Consider the following 19,695-nt stretch of genomic DNA (forward strand, 5'->3'; position numbering starts at 1 on the left):
CATAGAGACTTCTGAGTGGTCAGATACAAATCAGTTTAAGATGTTCCGGAACACAGGTTATATTCTTTAGTGCTTTAATTGTACAGGGCTTCTTTGCGGGGGGGATCATTTCTCATGCATTTCAGTTAACTTTGTGCTATTCATCTTTAGTGTTAAAAGTTTTACCACTTGATGCTCATGAGACTGACTGATTGATAATTCATGTAAGCAAAAGACATTTTTGATTGCTTAATCAGCTTTCTCGTATAGAATCTCTAGACAACCCTTTCTGGATGCAGTGTCTCAGTACACTTAAGTGTTTTGTTTGAAAATTGTTTTACTAAGTGTAGTCTATTTTATTTCCATAGCTGCCCCATATGCATTAAACTCCCTACTGGTTAGGGGTTTTGGAAATAAAAGCAAATGCGTGTTTCTTTTTATGAACTGTATGAATGTATTTCAATTGTCTCTCATTTTCTTCTTTTGGAATAAACTCCAGCCCTATCATTTTTTGGTCTTTTGAAGTGTAAGAGCTATAAACACTACAGCTGGAAATAAGATGAGTGGTATTACTAATGATTTTAAAAATATTGTAGCTTTCTGAATGCTAGGAGCAAGAATGTAGTGAAGCAGCAATGCTGTTTCAGTACTTTTTCATAAAGTGTACTTGATTTAAGTACAAGGTTTTCAGCTTAAAAAAGGCTCTGTGCTTACCTAAATTTTAAGGTAAGTAACATTCCTTAAGTATACAGAACTGTAGGATTAGCAGGCCTGATTCTGATGATTGAAAGTCTTGAAACGGAAGGGAGCCAGTGAGCTTCAAGGCAGTTAATACCACAGGGCTGACTGTACTTACAAGTCTTGCTTGCAGTGCTTTATTTATTTATTTTAATGCTATATCAACAGCCTCAAACTCACTGTTAGAAGCCTTGAATTTGATTAGAACTAGTCTTAGTTTCAGGGCTGTTTGTGAAAGCAACACTGCTTACATACTGAAATGTGGTATTAGTGGTCATGGAAATGACTGACTGACTTCTGTCACTCTTCAGAGCATCAAATAACAGCTCAGTCACCTGCTCCCCTTTACTTTTTTGATTCAGTTAAAGCAGGTGCAGGTGGTTACAGAGTTGATGGTTAAACCAAAGAATTTATCTCAATTTAAGGAATTTATGCACTTATCCAATACGTAAGTAAGGGAGTTTACAATGTAAGCAATAGGCAACAAACTGGGACTGGCATTCTGTTACACACTTATGAAAATCATAGGCTGATGTATGCCCAGAAGTGGAGGGCACAATAAAAGTATATTGGGTCTTTCACAGTAAACAAACAAGATTTTTAACCTAAAAAAGTTATGAACTTGTTTTGTGTCACTATTCTGCGTTTACATGGTGGGGTGCTGGGGCATGTTAATGGTTGTGTCATGACTCTGAATGCAGCAAAAGTAACTATCTTGATACCAGTAGCACTGCACAGCCATGAAGCTATGCAGGTTTGTCAGCCAACCATTTACCCTGATTCTGAGGCGGGTGTTACTGCCTGTGCTGAGCTCCATGGTTGCACTTCCATTGGTAGGTGAGCTAACTGCTTTTAACCTAGTTTGGGCATGCATGCAGTACTCTGCAGTGTAGATGTGCCCTTAGTCCATTCTATCCTAGGCACAGCAGTAATACAAATAGTTGTGCTACCTGCCTTCACAGTGGGGAAGAGCTAAGCAAAGACCATTGGTCACTGCAGCTGAAATGCAAAACTAGTCAAAACTGACACTAAACACCTGTTGATGGGACATTCCTGTCTCTAGCCTTTCTTCAAAGAGTGTCTCTTTCTAAAATGGCAACCCTTGCCACTGCCTTTGAAGGCCGAGGCCAATCAGACTTGGCTGCTATTTCCCAATCTGGCTGGCAGTGCAAGGAATCAGACTCCTGCCATCTGAGTACAGCAGAAGCAACACAATAGTTGCTTTTCATTAATAAAAGAAAAAATCTCTTGTGCTTATGCCTTTATTCCCTGTTTGTTGGAATGCATCCAGCAAGTCTGTGTGCCTGAGCTTGGTTGGAAGCAATGTTTCAGCTTTTGTTCTATATTTAGATCCGTCTTTATCAGATTCTTTTTTTGATACTGTAAGTGAAATAGAAGAAATGCTGTTAATTCTCAGGCTTTATGCGTGCTTTTACTTTTGCACCTAATTTCATTTTTACATTAGTTTTGAAATAAGCTGGCATCATCAGTGCTGGTGCTTCCAGCACTGACAAATCACTGGAATCAAACAGCACAAGTGCTAGATGAATATGCCATCAGAGCTAACAGTATTACATTTTTAAATCTTGCAGAATGATGATACTGCTTTTGAAGTTAGTGCTGGGAGGACCTGGCACTTGGGACTGTGGGAATAATTGAGGTAGATAGAGCAAGAGTGGCAACAAGCAAACTCCTGGTATGGCAGTATATCTGTCTGTGTCTGTTTCCTCTCATCCTTGATGAAAGCATGTGGTTAGTCTCTCCTCTTCTCTTCCCCCTTTTTTTTTTCTAAAATGGAAACAACCAATTCAGTGACTTTCAGAAATACCTTTTTCTCTTGCTCTTTTTTTCTTTTTTTTTAATCCATTTGAGCAGTTATTCATCTGTAGGGTGGACAGCAGCAAATTTCAGCAGTGGGAATGTTGGGACGTCCTCCAGTACCAGTCTGCCTCTAGCGCTGCTGTACTTCAGTTCGAGTAAATTGGACAGAGTTCTGCCTCCCCTCATTTCCCCTGCTTCTCGCATCTATATTTTGTTCTTGACATAACAACGGAATTAAAAATTGGGCCTACAAGATAATTTTATTTATATAGAACCAGTGTCTTATTTTTTCTCCCCCAAGATGAGTGTTTATTTTACATATTGACATTTTTCATGAGCATTACATGGTGCAAGCCTTCAGGCAGCCTGGTAAGACATGAACCAGTCCTCAATTTTGTCAGCTTGCAAATTTCTTCCCTTACCTCCCCAATTCCCTCAATTTTATGGGAAAGTGAAATGTCAAAATGTCATTAGTTTCTTATTTGGGTTAATGGGGAAAAATAATCATGGCAAAGAGTAGGTGAGCAGTGTGACAGCATGGGATGTTCCTGTCACTTAGAAGAGGGGCACCCTGCAAAGCAGCTGGCAGGTGAAGAAGGGAGCTAATGAGGGCATCACTTGATGAGGCAAGGGCTGGGATATAAGCCCTTGGCTTGGTCAAGCAGGCTAAGCCCAGGAGCTACAAGCAGTGAAGCTCCTGACTCTAGGCTTGAAGCAGGGCTCCTACCAGTGGGAGGGAGAAACCTGGGGAAGGGCTGAGGGCGATCATGTCAATAACAAGCATGTTAGCCCTTAAGGCCAGAACCACAGGCACCTGGTGGCATTTGGAGAGAACAGATTAGGAAGCAGTCTCCCTCATGTTTGGCAACTGTTGATTCTTCCGGATCATGGTGTATGTATGAGAGGTCACCCAGACCTTCAGTACATATGCCTAAGCAGGAGTTTTTGGAGGAGTGGAGGCTGCCCAGACCTTCCACCCCACCCTTTACGCCACTGAGACAGAATCCAAGGGCCAGACTGAATCCAGGCATTTGATGCCTTCTTGGCTGTATATAAGCATCCAGGAATTGAACCCAGATCTCCTGTGTGACAGATAGGGATTTTGCCACTGAACCACAGGAGACTCCAGTCTCCCTCATATATAAAACATAACATCAAGGTGTGGCAGAAAAGACTGAAGGGGTGATTGCCCAAAGAGAGTGAGGACTGAAGAGACTTCAAGGGCTTCACAGCCACCCCTGGAGAGGGTACTCCCTTACAGGAGATAGCAAGTTTACAGCAATTTTGCAAGGCTAATGTACTCTGTTGTCAACTTCCTTGGCTATTTAGCTCTATATATTCACATAATGTTCCACAAGTCAGTTTATATAAGAGTAAATCACCTAAGACCAGAAATTATTTTAACATGGATTAAAATACAGAAGCTGAAGTTGCACAACTACTGCATAAAAATACAGCATGTTTTCAAGGCATGTTGACAGTTCAGGGAACATGAAAAAATCAGTACAGAAAGAAACAACAGTATCTTTATTGGTTTTCCCTTTAGCTAGCTCCATGCTATGTTCAAACAATTCTCATTATAGAATGAGGCCTTGTCAGAAATGAGATAAATGGAGGATTCTTCAGATGTTTTCAGAGCTTAATTTCTACAAGAAATGTTTGCTTCATGATGCACTGCATCCTTTCAATGAGAGAGTGTATATATTTTTTTTTTCTTTTTTTCAACTGCTGCTATTCTGCAAATGTAGATGTATTCAATACAGAGTTTAAACCTTTTTGCTTCTATTTTTGGGTTCTCCATACACCTACAGTATTCAGAGAGAGACTCCAAATAATATTAAATACACTATATGGGAATATTTAAAATACATGAACAGTACACAATGGTCTTGTGGAGAAAGAAAAATGTTTAATATTCTTGAGGCCTGAGCATCTCCAGCTCCTTTTTCTCAAGCAGGATAAGTGAGTGTTTCAGAAAAATGAATCCCAGTCAGTTAAATGGGATGAATGCCTGAATAGAAGTTATGGTCCTCAGTCAGAGGACAGTAAATAGTCAGGGTCACATGGGTGACCAGTCAGTCTCTGAATACTTGAGAGTGAATGTTAAATACTTTCAGCGAATAGCAAGCTTTCTGTAGCCTGAAATATTTGCACAAAAAATTAAGTAAACATTTGTGGAAATTCTGATCTATTTGCAGGCAACTCTACATGGAAAAAGGAGAGTTTAAACAGTTTAACTTGCTATAGATAGGTGGCCTAGCTACAGTTTGGTCCTGATGATCGTAAGTCCCTTTTACACTGACTGAGGGAAGTAGTGCACTTAAAAATAGAAATGTCCTTGTAGCATAAAACTTGGTACCCTGGTAGTATCTGAAAAAGATGTTGCACTTAGCCAACGGGAATATTTTTTATCCCTTTTTATCTTCTTTAATGAAGATGAAATTAGGAATGCAGATATCTAACTTCTCCTTGTTTTCCCTTACTCTTTTTCAAGATGCAGAATATTTCCCTTAGTAAACAGAGAAAATATTTCATATGTTTAAGTGTCTGCATCTATGTATTAAAGACCAAAAATCAGAAGTTTTAAGTATGGCAATTACCCCACTCATTCTTCCTTTTCCATAAACTTAAGGGATCTGAGCTAGTGAGGAGTTACCACAGCCTCTCTTGGAATACAGTATGCCCTAGCCCTTGTGATGCCCTAGCACCAAAGGATTTCTGTCCCCTTGAAACTACAGATTGTTTCTGCTACACATTCCTGTTTTTTCCCACTTCGTTAGTTCTGAAACAGCCTGTTACTGAACCTGTATACTCAACCTTGCATACCTTACCCTGAATTTCCAGACTAATTTTCCTAAAAGTAGACTTTCCTTTTCATAACCTCCAGTTATTTCTTATGCTATACTCATGTTCAATAGGATAAATGACCTATATGGCCTCATCAGCCACCAAATACAAGCAGAGAGCAGGATCAGAAATGCAGTGCCTTACATTTCTGTCCATTCACACTGGTAATATTCATGAAAGCACCAGGGAAAATCAAAGACAATGTGTATGACTGACCCTGGTTTTCTTGGGCAGTGGGATAATACCTGTGATCTTGCTAACAGTCAGTGCTTTTAATGAGAGAAATGTATCAGCTGTGCTGAATCACATAGATAAACCAAGACTAATGAAATCATAGTTTCCAGTCACTAGCCATGAACTATCACCCCATGTCCAAGTTCATACTTTCTAAGCAAGGTAACTGAGAAGCTGTAACCCCCCACCTTTCTTTGATATCAATCTTGGCTCCTATAACTAGGATCTTCTTTTTCAAAGTTTCAGGGCATGGTAGAGAGAGCACTTTCCTCTCTCCACCCCTCACCAGCATAACATCTATACTACCTGCAAGCTCCTGCTAAGTCATATTTTGACACAATTGAGGACAAAATACTTTTTCTTCTGCCTCTGAGAGAGACCACCTCTTGTATCAGAGATGTTTACAGAGCCGTGTTGACCAGTGAGGATGGAATTGTGGAAGAGAGGACTAGCTGGATTGTGGAAGTTAGTCCTGTAAGCAATAAGAATTACTTCAGAACTAAAATGTAAATCTCCTTTGCTCCAGTTTAGTTCTTCCTCCAGTTTAGTTCTTATGCATATGTGTAACCAACCCAGCAGTCTAGGAATGACGTATTTTCAAAGATCTGAGTGAGGGAGATGACATGTCAAGATAAACAAATGACTCTTTCTTCTTTCCTTGGTTTTGCCTCCTTTCCCACACAAAGATTATGTACTTTGTACTCTACTTCTGCCTGTTGTCCTTGTGCAATGAGAGGTGTATGGATATATTTAGAAAACTTTTAATTGGTCCACTATAAGAACTCCAAAATAATGTGGGTTATTTCTTAAAATGGAATATCCTTCCCTCAGCTGTTCGCTCCATCTGCCTGTTTTTGGCAAAGCTGAGAAATACTAGGTGTTTCAAAATTATATTGTTTGTATTTTACAAAAACATTTGTCCTATTTATAGTGTAACTAGACTTCAGTATGTAATACTGTACTCTAAGAGAACAAAATAAATCGCTTATATTTTCATTTCTACTCCTCCGGTTCCTTCATGCAGTGCACATATGTAGAGATCGATCAGGTGCCGAAGACTCATGCTATTGTATTAAGCAGACCTGCATGGCTTTGGGGAGCAGAAATGGGAGCGAATGAACATGGAGTCTGCATTGCCAATGAAGCCATCATAACCAAAGAGCCAGCTTCTGAAATTGAAGCCCTGCTGGGAATGGATCTTGTCAGGTGAGTGGTTAAAGGCTGGACAATGAATCAACCTATTTAAGACTGGAAGAGGACTTATATTACAGACATAATGCTGAATATAAAAACTATAGGTGCTGTGTGTACAGGGCCTAAAATACTATCAGTTCAATGTATTGCAACTGCTAGTTTGAAACATTGCAAGTATTTGATTCTCTGAGCCAGCTTGTGGTCACTGAATCTGATAGGGACTACCTACTATAGAAACCAGCAGTACTATATTGGCAGGGTAAAGAAAGCTATAATTCAGTCCACCAAGTGTAAGGAAGAAGTGATTAACTTGCAGTTATATATTGCCTATATTCTTTAACTTTTTTAAAATATTTCACTGTGATCTAGAAAGCTTATTTCGGCATTTGCATAAAAGCCCTGAAATAAATAAGTTACTGCAGCCCGTTCATTCCAGTGTAAGCCATTTGTCCTTCTTCTGAATGCTGGCAAACAGACCCCTGAAAGTTCATTCACTCCAGGCTGGCTTCCTGAAAGGCTTGCTTTGCAGCATAAATCTAAAGCTGCACATTGAACTTGCAGTGAAGAGAATCTTAATACCAGAAAGTTGGAGGCTATGAGGAAAAAGTCATGAATGAGTCTATAGAAATGTTCCCAGCTGAAGAAGCAATCTCCTACAGAGATGATGGTAATGGTAAAAACCACTGTTACTGAGCAAAGTGTTGGGTTTTTTTTCTAATGAAAAAATGTTGGGTTCCCTGGTGGCAGTAGTCAACAGGAGTTTTGATAAGTATAGATTTAAAAAAAATATCAATTTAGAAAGGTGAAGCTGTAAAAGGAGGTACAGCTAAGAAAGGAAAGGATGTAAGGCAACAAGAGCATTTGTAAATGCATTGAAAGAGGAAGGGTATAGGCCGAACAAAATACAGGTTAAGGGGATGGGGCTTTACTATGCATCAGCTCTGCCACAGCAACTATCTTTGTCTTCTCTTACTGCTGGTAATGAAAATTTAACCCTGTTTTACAGAGGGATAAGCTATACTGGTTTAGCTCTCTCATTGCATGGAGAGAGTGGGCATATGAACATTTGTCTGTGCATCAGCTATCCTATATCAAATCTCTGATCCTTTTATCTTGTGATGAGTTTGATTGCTGTTACCTCAAGAAATAGGAAAGCACAGATTTGTTAATTAAATAGGGGAAGAGAGCAAATAAGACGCTGAAGCAGAGAAGGTTGAAGTATTGGTGCTACCTTTAATTTAGGTTGCAAAAAGAAAAAAAAAAAAGATACTAGTGAGCAAGTAATGCAGTTAACTTCAACAAGTAAATGGAAATATAGGCCAGGATGGGCAAAAACAAGTTAAAGAATAATTAGATGTTTCTGAGTTGTCAGCTCTTGACTTTAGAGGGCTACAGAGATTATGTTGGCTAATTTCCTAAGCATTCGCAGCTTATTTCTGTGAATTCATGGAGGGTAGATGAGGTCCGGAAGGACTGAAGAAGGCCAGACATAAATCTTCCAGTTCTCTAAAAGACCTTTATCACCCAGATGGCCAAACTTACAAATGTGGAAAGATGCAAAAACAAACTATTAAGTATTTGATTTGAGTATCTGTTGGAAAAGGTGATAAGTAGACAATATGTACCTGTCAAGAAAAACCCCTGTCATATCAATTAAATTTACTACCTTAACAAGATAATTGCCCCAGCAGAAAAAAGGGAGATGGCAGATGTCTTGCTTAAAGTTTTTGATGCTATTGCATATGACCTTCTTGGAAGCAAAATAAGGAAATGTGTAGAGGAAGTCACAATAGGGTTTCAACTGCTAGCTGAAGAAATGGGACTATGAATAGTTTACACTAGGTTTCTCTCAAAGTGGGGAGTACATTTTCAGCTGGTTTCTGACAAGGGACTTCTGGGTTCAGCTCTATTCAGTATTTTTTTCTAGGAATAAAGAATATACATGCAAAATCTGCAGATGGTGGCAAGCTGAGACAAATTGCATGCGCTTTGGAAGACAAGATGAGAAATCAAGATCTCAGTAGAGAAATAGTCCAAACTCAACAATGTGAAACTCAGTAAAGACTGAAGGGAGAAATCAATCCCCAAATACAAATGGAAGGTGTGGAGGACTGGCTGGGCAACACTATCATACTAAAGGATTTGGGAGGTTATGGTGTATTAAACTAGTTCAGTGATGCAATTCAGTTGTGAAAAGGAAAATTTCCCTTCTGGGATGCATTAACAAGAACTTGCCATGTAAAATAAAGTTACTTTTTCCCCATTGTTTTCAACACCAGTGAGGTCTGTCTGGTGTTTGTGCTGTCCCAAACTGGAAATAATTAAGGAAAGATGTATTTTATTTGATGTATGTGCCATCATCTCCACAAATGGCTCAGGGAGGCTTAAAATAAATACAAGATAAGCTATAAAAGCTGATAAAATATTAGAATAAAATACTAAAGCTCCCTAAACAATGTCCCAAACAGTTCTCCAGAACTAAATCCCCTGTACTAAATGCATGCCCAAATGGAAAGGTCTTACATCACTTCCGGAAGATGCCCAGATTTAGGTTCTAGGGTTCCTCAAGGGAGATGTTTCAGAGCTGAGGAGCAACTACTACCTATCTTAGGGGTAGGCAACATTTTTTTTGGTCGGAGTGCCAAAAACCCCCACAATGCCTACCTTGGAAGGTGCCAGAGTGCCAGCATGCCAGAAAAACAAAATGAGGGTAGGGGGTACATGATGGGATGCCCTGCTTCTGCCGCTTGCCCCTGCCCTGCTGCCCCCCAGCCCAGGCTCTGTGGCTATCACCAGCTGCCCAGAACCTGGGCCAGCTGCAAACATCTGCTACCTCTCTGCCCCAGACCCGGCCCTGGGCTCTGGGGAGGCAGCACATACTGGCAATGCTCCCTGCTGTGCTGCCCTCACTACTTCTGCAGAGCAGCTTTGGAACTCAGCATGGCAGGGCACAGCAGGGGACACAGTGGGCTCCAGAGCCCAGGCATCAGCTCTACCAGTGCTGCGCTGCCCTGTTGTCTGCCCCAAGGTGTGCGCGCAGTTGCCACCAGCATGGAGCTGATGCCAGAGCTGTTTGCAGCCTGCCCGCTACTTGCTGCAGCTGCTCAGAGCCCAGGCTGGCTACAAGCAGCTGTGCCAGGCTCCAGAGCCCAGTCACCAGCTCTGTGCGAGGAGCAGAGAAGAGACTGGGGTTGTGCTGCCTCAGGCCCCTCCCCCACTACCGCTCTGAGGCACGCATGCATGCACCGGTACAGAGCTGATGCCGGGGCTCTGGAGCCTGGCACAGCTGTTTGCAGCCTCCCGGCTGCAGCCAGCCTCAGCTCTGGGTAGCTGCTGTCAATCGTGGAGCCTGAGCTGCTTGCAACAGGGCTTGCAGCCTCCCAGCTGCCTGTTGGGAGCAGCTCAGGCTCCGTTGCTGGCAGCAGCTACCCAGAGCTGGGGCTGGCAGGGGGAAGCAGACCCCGAACCTATCTCCATCGGAGGGTGGGCCACTCAAGGTTTTTTCAGACTGACTTCAGTTGGAGATATAGGTAGTTGGCAGCTCTGAAATTCAAGCCCCTTTTGTCAAATTATGTACCCAACCTAGGAAGAATTTCCAGAAATGTGGATCTCAACCTCTGCTTCAATTTCTGCACCTAAAGGAATGTGTAAAGTTAGAAAGTAGCAGGGTTGTATGGTTTATTTGATTTGCTTTTTGTAATGCATTGTGATACTCTAGAAGATTGAACCTTTTGGTCTGACAGGTCAAATGTGTGGCACAGGGCTGAACTGCAGGTTGGATTAGACTCCAAATGCTAGGATCAGGCCCACACACCTGGATCAGGCCTCATGCTGCCCTGCGTATCTGATGTTAGTGCACAGGACCATGGCCTGCAGTGGCTCCCTAGTGGAGCAGTCCTGTGTGCTGGATAACATGGCATCAGGGGCTGGATCTAGCCCACAGGCTGGGGGCTGAGCATCCCTGCTCTTGAACAGTAGTACTCAACCTTTTAGAGCAGGGGTAGGCAAAATGGTGAATCCGGCCAGAAACCAGACTACATTTCTCAGCAACCCCTGCCTGTGCTGCTGCAGCCAATTTCCATGGAGGCCCCAGTATCGGTAGTGCCATGACAGCATGGGGCCATAATTTCTATGGAGACCAACCCCGGCAGTGCTAGCAGGGCACACAGCTGGGCAAGAAGCTGTTCTGGGGTTGGGACTGGGATCTTGCGGTGATGACCGCATGGTCTGTGGCAGAGCCATGACTCACTATCTGAATGCCCCCACTCAAGGTGTGTGGGTACTGGGCAGCAGATCGCAGCTCTGCCCCAGCTTTGGACCACACTGTTAGTGCCACAAGATCCCAGCCCTGGAGTAGCTCCCTACCATGTTGCGTGCTTTGCCAGTGCTGCTGGGGCCAGTTTCCATGGAAACCCCGGCCCCATGCTTTCATGGTGCTGCTGCTATTGGGGTCTCCCTGGAAGCTGGCCACAGTGATATAGGCAGGGGCGGCTGGGAAATGGAGTTCACTGTGGGCCCGATCCAGCCTTCAGGCTGGACTTCGCTGACCCCTGTTTTAGACTGTTGAGCTGGGTGCTTGTGACCCAGTTGCACTGAGGGCCACCATCCCCCTCTAGTAGGAGGGGAAAGGATGGGGAGGGAAAGGAGGAGGGCTTACTTCATCCCTAAAGTGGGGGCTGTTTACCAGGGGGAAAGTAACTGGTGCCTGCTGGGGTTGTGGAGGGGAGGGAGGGAGGAAGCAGTACCAGCTGTAGATGGGGAGAGCTGGGAGGGCTGCAAAAGGGAAAGGGTAATCCCCTTTACCACAGACCAGATCCAGGCACTGCTGCTTCAGAAAGTGAGGCTCTATTTTTCACTAACAGTGAGGGTTTTATAGCCTGGTAGATTAATATTACTTAAGGGAATGTATGGTTGAAGTCCAAAATAATCCATGTTTATGTATAATTTTTTTCTAAATAGTATGCCTTCACTAATGGTGGAGATCAATTGAAAGATTAAATAGAAACCTCTTGTGATGTTTAGGTAGCAATTAGATGAATGAGTAACTGTTAAGAAAAACTAATTAGGATTTTAATTTTGAATACAGTTCTTGATGCATCAGATCAATATGCTAACTAACGTACATTTAACTATTTTAATTTTATTTTGAAAGTGAATATTTTAATCATTTACTTATGATGCAAGCTTGCAAATCTTAAACCTACTTTTAAGGTAGTCAAATTCAACTTCAGCAAGTTCCTTGCTTACTGTTTCCAGAAAAACTTTTTAGGAGTTTAACATAGTAAAGTAAGAATGGGCACACTCTTCAACAAATGCATCTGCCTACAGAACAGAATACTTAATGAATAGTGATGTGAAAGGAAAGTGTGGTGGACAAAAAGTATTGTAGTGTGGCAAGAGAAGGGCTATGAAATAGAAGTAACTTTGCTTTCTTATCCTGTCTCTGTCATAGCCATGCCTGATTGTGCATTAGTTTGTACACAACAGTGGCAGTATATACACTGAAAACCTAAGAACAACCTTGACAAGAAAAGACAGTTTTTCACATTTACTTTGCCAGAGGAGGATTAATAGAACTCTGCAGGTTTGGTGTGTGTTAGGGGTGTTTTTGATGGGTTTTTTTTTTTTTAAGTGTAGTTTCTGCTAAGCTCTGAACTAGTAAAACTAACCCAGTAGTTTGGAAATCAGCTGAGACCAGCATGAAAACTTGACAGAAGTCAAACAACATTAGAAGCAGTGGCTCAGATATTAAAGTTAATAAACCCATAAAGCAAATATTTCTGTGGCCTGGTTTGACACTTCAATGGTCCTGTGGGAGCATTTTCTAGCTTTAGTTAATAAATAAATAAATACAAATCTCTGCTAATTGAATCAGTACACATGAGCCTTTTATTGTTTCTGTAATTCTAGTAGATCTTTTTTTCTTTGTTTTAGGCTTGGTCTAGAAAGAGGAGCAACAGCTAAAGAAGCTTTAGATGTAATAGTTTCATTGTTGAGAGAGTATGGACAAGGTGGAAATTACTATGAAGATGGGAACTTATGCCATGCTTTCCAGAGTGCATTTCTGATTGTGGACAGAAAAGAAGCCTGGATACTAGAGACTGTTGGAAAATATTGGGCAGCAGAAAAGATCACAGGTTAGTTTTAACTAGCAGCAAACCTGCTTTGCAACAAAGAATTTGCCAGGGTGGATTTTCTCTCTCTCCCTCTCTCATATGATTTAAATGGCTTATTTTAATTAAAAAAACCTTCAATGAAATAATTGGTTTTAATCTTGTTTTTCCCTTTTGTACTATTTGGTTAGTTCCTAAAGAGAAGTGGATTCTTATTAGTTAGTACAAGCTGGTACTTTTGCTAACAGTAAGCAATTATACAGCTAAACATTCAGCACTTCCTAAAACAACAATCTGAATGAAACTTCTTTTTAGATTTAAACGTTTTACTTGTGATTTGATTTGAGCTTCGCGTGATATGTGCATTTGAATTCATATTCACAGGCAGCTCTAAAGTGATTTCAGTTTTAAATTAATTTTAAGAGTATTAGATAAGCAAATGATCAAAAATATTATACTTCGAACTGTTTTAAGTGAGTTTTTTATCTGCAGTTACTTAAACTGATTTATTTCTTGTCACTGACATTTGCATGTCACTTGATCCTCTCTCTGTCTAGTAATAACTAGCTTTCCTGCTTTTACAGAACCCAGACAGGTTGTCAACTTTGAACTAGCCATATAAATGGAAGGCGAGCATTCTCTCTGCATTTGTAGGAAGGACTACCACTGTTGAAAGCTGGGTTAGCACCAACTTAGCCAGTAGCTTCCACCTGTGCAGTGGCTTCTTTCTTTAGAACTTCACTAGCAGACATGCACTGCTTAAATATTTGTATTATTCAAATAATTTATCAAATTAAATTTAGGCCTTAACGTCTTACATTTTGAATAGGTTTAAAGTGCTGACAAGTGGATTTAACTAGGACTTTTTGGAGTGGGGGGGGGCTTAATGGGGTTTTTTTTCTTTTATTTCCCTCACCCCTGCTGGATGTTGTGTAACACCATGTTCAGTTTTCTTCCCTCCTGTCTCCTTTCATTTTATCTAAAATTAAGAGGGAATCATAAAAGGGTCTGACTTGCTCAAATCAGTCAAACAATGAAACTCTGTATGATGTTTGTAACAGCATCATTATTCCAGTCCATTAAATATTTTTATGCAGACCAGGATTGCTTTTTTCCCCCTTCGCAGTTATACTCTTTCTCTCTGCAAAGCTTGAAAGCTTCCTAACTGCTGATAAGGTGAAATGTAAGTTTTTTCTAGTTGCAACTAAATGTTAACAGTGTGAAAGGGAGACTGTTGGGTAGTAGTGCCCTGATGAGAAGCCCTACTATTAGGAAGTGATTGGCTGCAGAGACTTGAGTGCCACTTCTGGATCCACATATTGACCAATGTTTCTTTTATTTGAACTTCCTGGTTGAAGATTGTCTCATCTTTTCTTCCTCCACCTTTTTGAGTTGTCCCAGTAGTCTGTTGCCTAGATCTGCTGCTGCTTGCAACTGTTTTGTTTTAAATAGTAGCTTAAAATTTGTATTCTTGTCAGTTGTCAGTGTCTCTTCTTACGGCCCTGTGAGTAGCAATAAAACTGACTAGCGTCTATATACCCATTGCTTGCAAAAGCTACTGGCAATAGGAGAAATGGACTGCAGACTGCAGAATACTGCACTGCATCACTTGACATTGCCCCATGCTTCAGAAGGCTTTTTTATTTTTCTTATATATTTTCAAATGAAATGTCATGCTACAGATCTTGTGGGACACTGGTATCATCTAAACACCTGGTTTGCTGTTCACTAGTATGGTGACTCCAGATCCGGATCATTGGGTTTTCTGTGGAAGACTAGTGTAATTGAACAGAACTTGTCCTTTAAGAGTTTCTAATCAAGAAAACAGGACTGGAAGTGACCTCAGGCTGTTATCTAATCCAACCTCCATCTCAAAGTAGGATCATACCTGTTTAAACAATTCCAGACACATTTATTAGGGCTGTGCGAAATTTCGCTGGCAACTTCGTTCCAACACTGTTTCGACCAATTTCAACGTCGAAACAGGAAAATCGGAATGAAATAAAGGCCATCAAAATAGCCTCAAAACAAAACGAGGCTGGTTGAAACGTTTAGAAAGTTGAAACGTTTTGAACATAGGCTGGGGATGGGAAGTCAGTCCAGCTGGGCTGACTTCCCATCCCCAGCGCAAGATCCGGCAGGGGGTAGGAGGCAGCCCAGCTGGACTGCTTCCTGGTCCCCCGCGCAGGCAGGAGGACCAGGCGCAATGCAGCGTTGGGGATGGAAAGTCAGCCAAACTCGAAACAACGTCAAAACAGCCTTTCTGTTTCGATGGAATGGAACAGAACAGCTGTTTGAACTCAAAATGAGATTCGATATGAAACACTGTTCTGTTGAAACTGAAGGCAAAATGGAATGGTGCCAGTTTGCACAGTGCTAACATTTATCTATTCTGCTCTTAAATTGTAAGGATGACTATTCTGTGATCTTTCAAGAGTAGTTAGACATGGGAATAGATTATTTAAAGTTCTGCCTGATAGCCAACCTAAATTTCCTTTGTTGGAATTTTGAGCCAGTTTCTTTCCCAGCCACCTGTGGCTACAGAATAGTCTATCACCATCGTCTGTAACCAGCCTTCATGTGGAAGACTTATTAAATCCCCCTTGATATTCTGTTGAGATTTAATCTTCTAAATTTTTGTTACCTTCTGCTGAATACTTTTTAATTTGCCCGCTACCTTTTTTTTTTTTGTTTTTGAAGTGCAGAACCCAAAACAAACAAACAAATGTCAGGTTTCACCTGATGAATAGAATGGAAGAGTCACTTCCTTTGATTTGCAAGTGACCATCTTGGTAATTCAGCCCAATATGGTATTGATCTTTTTGCAACAAGAACATTCTATAACCATCAGGTCATTTTATGAAGTACTGCAGCCTAGCTAGCTATTCTTTAATCTGTACTTATGCATGTGATTTATTCCATCCTAAAATCAAGACTTTTTTAACTTGTCCTCTTTGAATTTAACTCAACTTTGGATCACTCTTTTCAGTTTCCCAAAGTAATATCTGAATCTTAATCCTGTCATCCAGAGTGTCTGCAACTCTACTGAGCTTCATGTCATGTATGGATTTGCTAACTAAATGCTTAGTCCCATCCTCCAACCCATAACAGATCCCTGGAGAATCCTATTTGATACCTCCTCCCATTTAGAAATTAGGCTGTTGATGATTACTCTTGAGCACTATATCTAACCAATTGTGTATTTACCTTGAAGTACTTCTGTCTACACTGTATTTCCTTAGCTTCATAATGGTAATTATGTTATCCTTAAGATGAGGATATTGCATCTACTGCTATCTTACTATTCATGAAGCCTTGCGCCGCGTTATAGGAGGAAATCAGGTTAATCAAATAAGACTTGCTTTTGGCAAATCCATGTTGACCATTTCTAATTACCAGGTTCTACTCTGGTGCTTAGAAACATTACTTGATGACCTACTCCATAATCTTTCTGAGCACTGAAGTGAGACTGACCAATATGTAATTCCCTAGATCCTCCTTCTTCCTTTCTTAAAGGTGGGCATGCTTTTTATCCTCTTCCAGTTGTCTGGGATCTTGCCAACCTCAATAAGTTCTCAGAGAAATAGCCCATGGCTTTGCAATTATGTCACCTAATTCTTTACTTATTGAGGATGCATTTCATCTAGCCTTGCTGACTTAATATCCAGCTTCTCTAGTGAATGTTTTGATTATAAAGATAGGAAATAGCGTTCTGTTACTGTTCCTCCTCTGACGTGAAAAAAAAAATCAGCACTGACTAGTAATTCATAGATTCATAGATGTTAGGGTCGGAAGGGACCTCAATAGATCATCGAGTCTGACCCCCTGCATAAGCAGGGGGTCAGACTCGATGCCAGTTTGACTCAGAGAGGAGCAGGAAGAGAGAAGAAAACAAATTAAATGAATTCCTGATGTAATATTTAGAGGGCTGTTACTAAGCATTTCACTTAATTTGATATTAACACTAATATGTACCAGTTGGTCAAATAAAGAAAATTGTTTGGCTCTTTTTTTTTTTTTTTTTTTTTTTTTTTTAAATAAAAGAAGAAAAACCAAAATACCCCAAACCCCTAAAAGTGATAAGCTAAGCGATGATGAATGCCCTTCAGTGGTACAAGTATGGAAGTGTGAACCAGTGAAGCAGAAAAAAGTATTTCAGCCTGCAATTGACCCTTTGTTTCAGCAATGGGTTTGCAGCCAGTAATTGACTTATAGAATTATTTTTTAATGCAGGTCTTTAATTTTTAAATTCATGGCCCATTAGAAAAGCAAATCTGTTTTTATAAAAATGTATGGAAGACAATATATTAAAATATTTAATAGTATTTATTAAATACCATTTACTCTGCCTTAAAAAATAGTCTGCGCCATGTTTCAAATGTACTTTAAGAGCTTGTAACCATATTCCTAACTCTTCTTCCATTGCAGCTGCAATGCATTTACTGTTTGCAGCAGCAATTGTCAATGATGCTATCTGAGGTCAGAATATGGATATAAATATTTCAGTTGGATTTAAAAAAAATCAAAAAAACCCCCAAGCCTTACAAAATATCCTTATTTATGGCTTTTAGTTGGGCTTTGGTCCACACTGTTTTCTTAATGTTTATTGAATCTTGTATAAAAAATCTTGTTGAAGCATAAGCTTTCATGTTAAATGATTTTTAATTTTTCTGTAAGGGAAAGCGTATAATTGGATAGTTATACTATGTTTCTAAATACTAAAACAGTTTAAACCTTTTTTTTTTGTAGGGGAGGGTTTATTTTTGGCTTTTAATTTAACTGGAAAATGGGCCTTATTTAACAGGTTGGAAAAATGGGCAGAATGAAATAGGATGCAGTTCAACAGAGACAAATGCAAAGTGCTGCACCTGGGCAAAACAAACCACCAACACACTTACAGGCTGGGGGATGACCTTCTCAGCAGCACAGCAACAGAAAGGGATTTTGGAGTCATAGTTGATGCCAAGATGAACATGAGTCGTCAATGTGATGAAGTGATCAACAAGGCTAACCGCACTTTATTGTGCATTAGCAGATGCATGACGAACATGTTCAGGGAGGTGATCCTCCCCCTCTATGCAGCACTGGTCAGGCCGCAGCTGGAGTACTGCGTCCAGTTTTGGGCACCGCACTTCAAGAGGGATGTGGAGAATCTTGAGAGGGTTTGGAGGAGGGGCACTCATATGGTCAGAGGCCTGCAGGCAAGGCCCTACGAGGAGGGACTGAGGGACCTAGATCTCTTAAGCCTTCGCAAGAGTAGGAGTAGGAGATGCTCTATTTCCAAGGCACCTCCTGGAGTAACTAGGAACAATGGCCACAAATTGATGAAGAGCAGGTTTAGGTTGGACATTAGAAAGAACTTCTTCACAGTAAGTGTTGCCAGAATCTGGAATGGGCTTCCAAGGGAGGTGGTGCTCTTCCTACCTTGGGGGTCTTCAAGAGGAAACTGGGCAAACACTCAGTGCTCTTTCCTGCCCAGGGCAGGGGGTTGGACTTGATGACCTACTGAGGTCCCTTCCGACCCTAACATCTATGAACTCAAGCCTTTGTTTTTACTTGTCTTTCAAATGTATACCCCTCCCCTCCCTTTCCAATTAGCAAAACCAAAATTGCCTTTTATAACTGATTTAATTTCAAATCAGCAAATGTGTGTAATGCTGTGGTTGAATTTGTATTAGAAGTTTCTCTTCTGGTAAAACAAAAAACAAACAAACAAACAAAAAAAACAAAACTGGGAAAATTCTGGGCTGAAGCAATACTGTTACGTATTTTGGGAAATTAGTCACGTTTTGAGCTTGTTAATAAAGTCTGGAAAAAAACAGCAAGATGGTCTCTTCTGGGAGCCTTTGAAAATGAAATGTTTGTAATGTACTTTCTGGCAATATGTGGGCCTGACTTTCTCCTGCTTTGGCTCTCGAGTTGTCTTTCCCAGAATGCAAAGATGGTATCAAATGCTAGCATTCAGATTTCTGCTCACAAAGTGGTGGTGGGGGGGTTGTTTCTTTGTTTTTTTGTTTCCTTTTCCTTTTTCCCTAAAGCTAGTAAATGCATTACAAAGCACACTGAAGAGTCAGGTTCTGCAATTGCCTGCCATCAGTTAAGCCCTTTGCTGTGTAACATGGCACCTTTCCAGAAAAACGAGTGGTTTCATTTGTTTCCTAAATGCAAGTAATTTGCCCCTGCAAATCCTTTCCAGCTACAGTGTATTAATGCTATATTGTTGTGTTCCTCTTTTCCATAGAGGGAGTGAAGTGTATTTGTAATCAACTTTCATTAACCACAAGGGTTGATGCTGAGCATCCTGAACTTAGGAGTTACGCAGAGAGTCGAGGATGGTGGAATGGAGATGCAGAATTCAATTTTGCCAAAGTGTTCTCTCTGGCAGAGGACCATGTAAAATGCTGTGCAGGCAAGGAGAGCCTAGATAACCAAGATGGTAAGTGTCAGTGATCCCTTTCTTTGCATGTGGTCCTTGCTGTTTGATTTCTGGTTTTCTCAACCAGACCTTTTGTAGTTGCGTACATGTAGGGGAATGCCTTTGCTCTATTCTATAAACCATGTAAACATAATCCATAGCTGATTGGTAATCAAGAGATAATTGCACCTAGTTTGATTACAGATATACTAACAAAATCCACAAAGGCCTTAGCCTTAACCCCTACTTCGCTTAAATTTTAGAATCACAAACTTCTGTTTAAATGCTTTATGCTGCTGTATCCTGGTGTGTACACCCTTTGCATGTTTTATAAATGGCTGCTGTTTGCAACCC

The 19,695-nt window shown here is 40.8% G+C and overlaps 1 protein-coding gene across 2 annotated transcripts in view; it reads left to right on the forward strand.

Annotated features, from left to right (window-relative positions):
- The window catches only part of SCRN1 (secernin 1), a 71,297-nt gene that overhangs the window by 36,403 nt on the left and 15,199 nt on the right, over window positions 1–19,695 (forward strand). For both annotated transcript variants that reach the window (XM_059728882.1, XM_006265245.4), the window contains 3 exons: window positions 6,644–6,825; window positions 12,748–12,950; window positions 19,168–19,362. In XM_059728882.1, the coding sequence (XP_059584865.1) occupies window positions 6,644–6,825; window positions 12,748–12,950; window positions 19,168–19,362 (580 nt within the window). The remainder of the gene's footprint in view (window positions 1–6,643; window positions 6,826–12,747; window positions 12,951–19,167; window positions 19,363–19,695) is intronic.

This window comes from Alligator mississippiensis, chromosome 5, assembly GCF_030867095.1.
Source record: "Alligator mississippiensis isolate rAllMis1 chromosome 5, rAllMis1, whole genome shotgun sequence".
NCBI classification, from domain to species: Eukaryota; Metazoa; Chordata; order Crocodylia; family Alligatoridae; genus Alligator; species Alligator mississippiensis.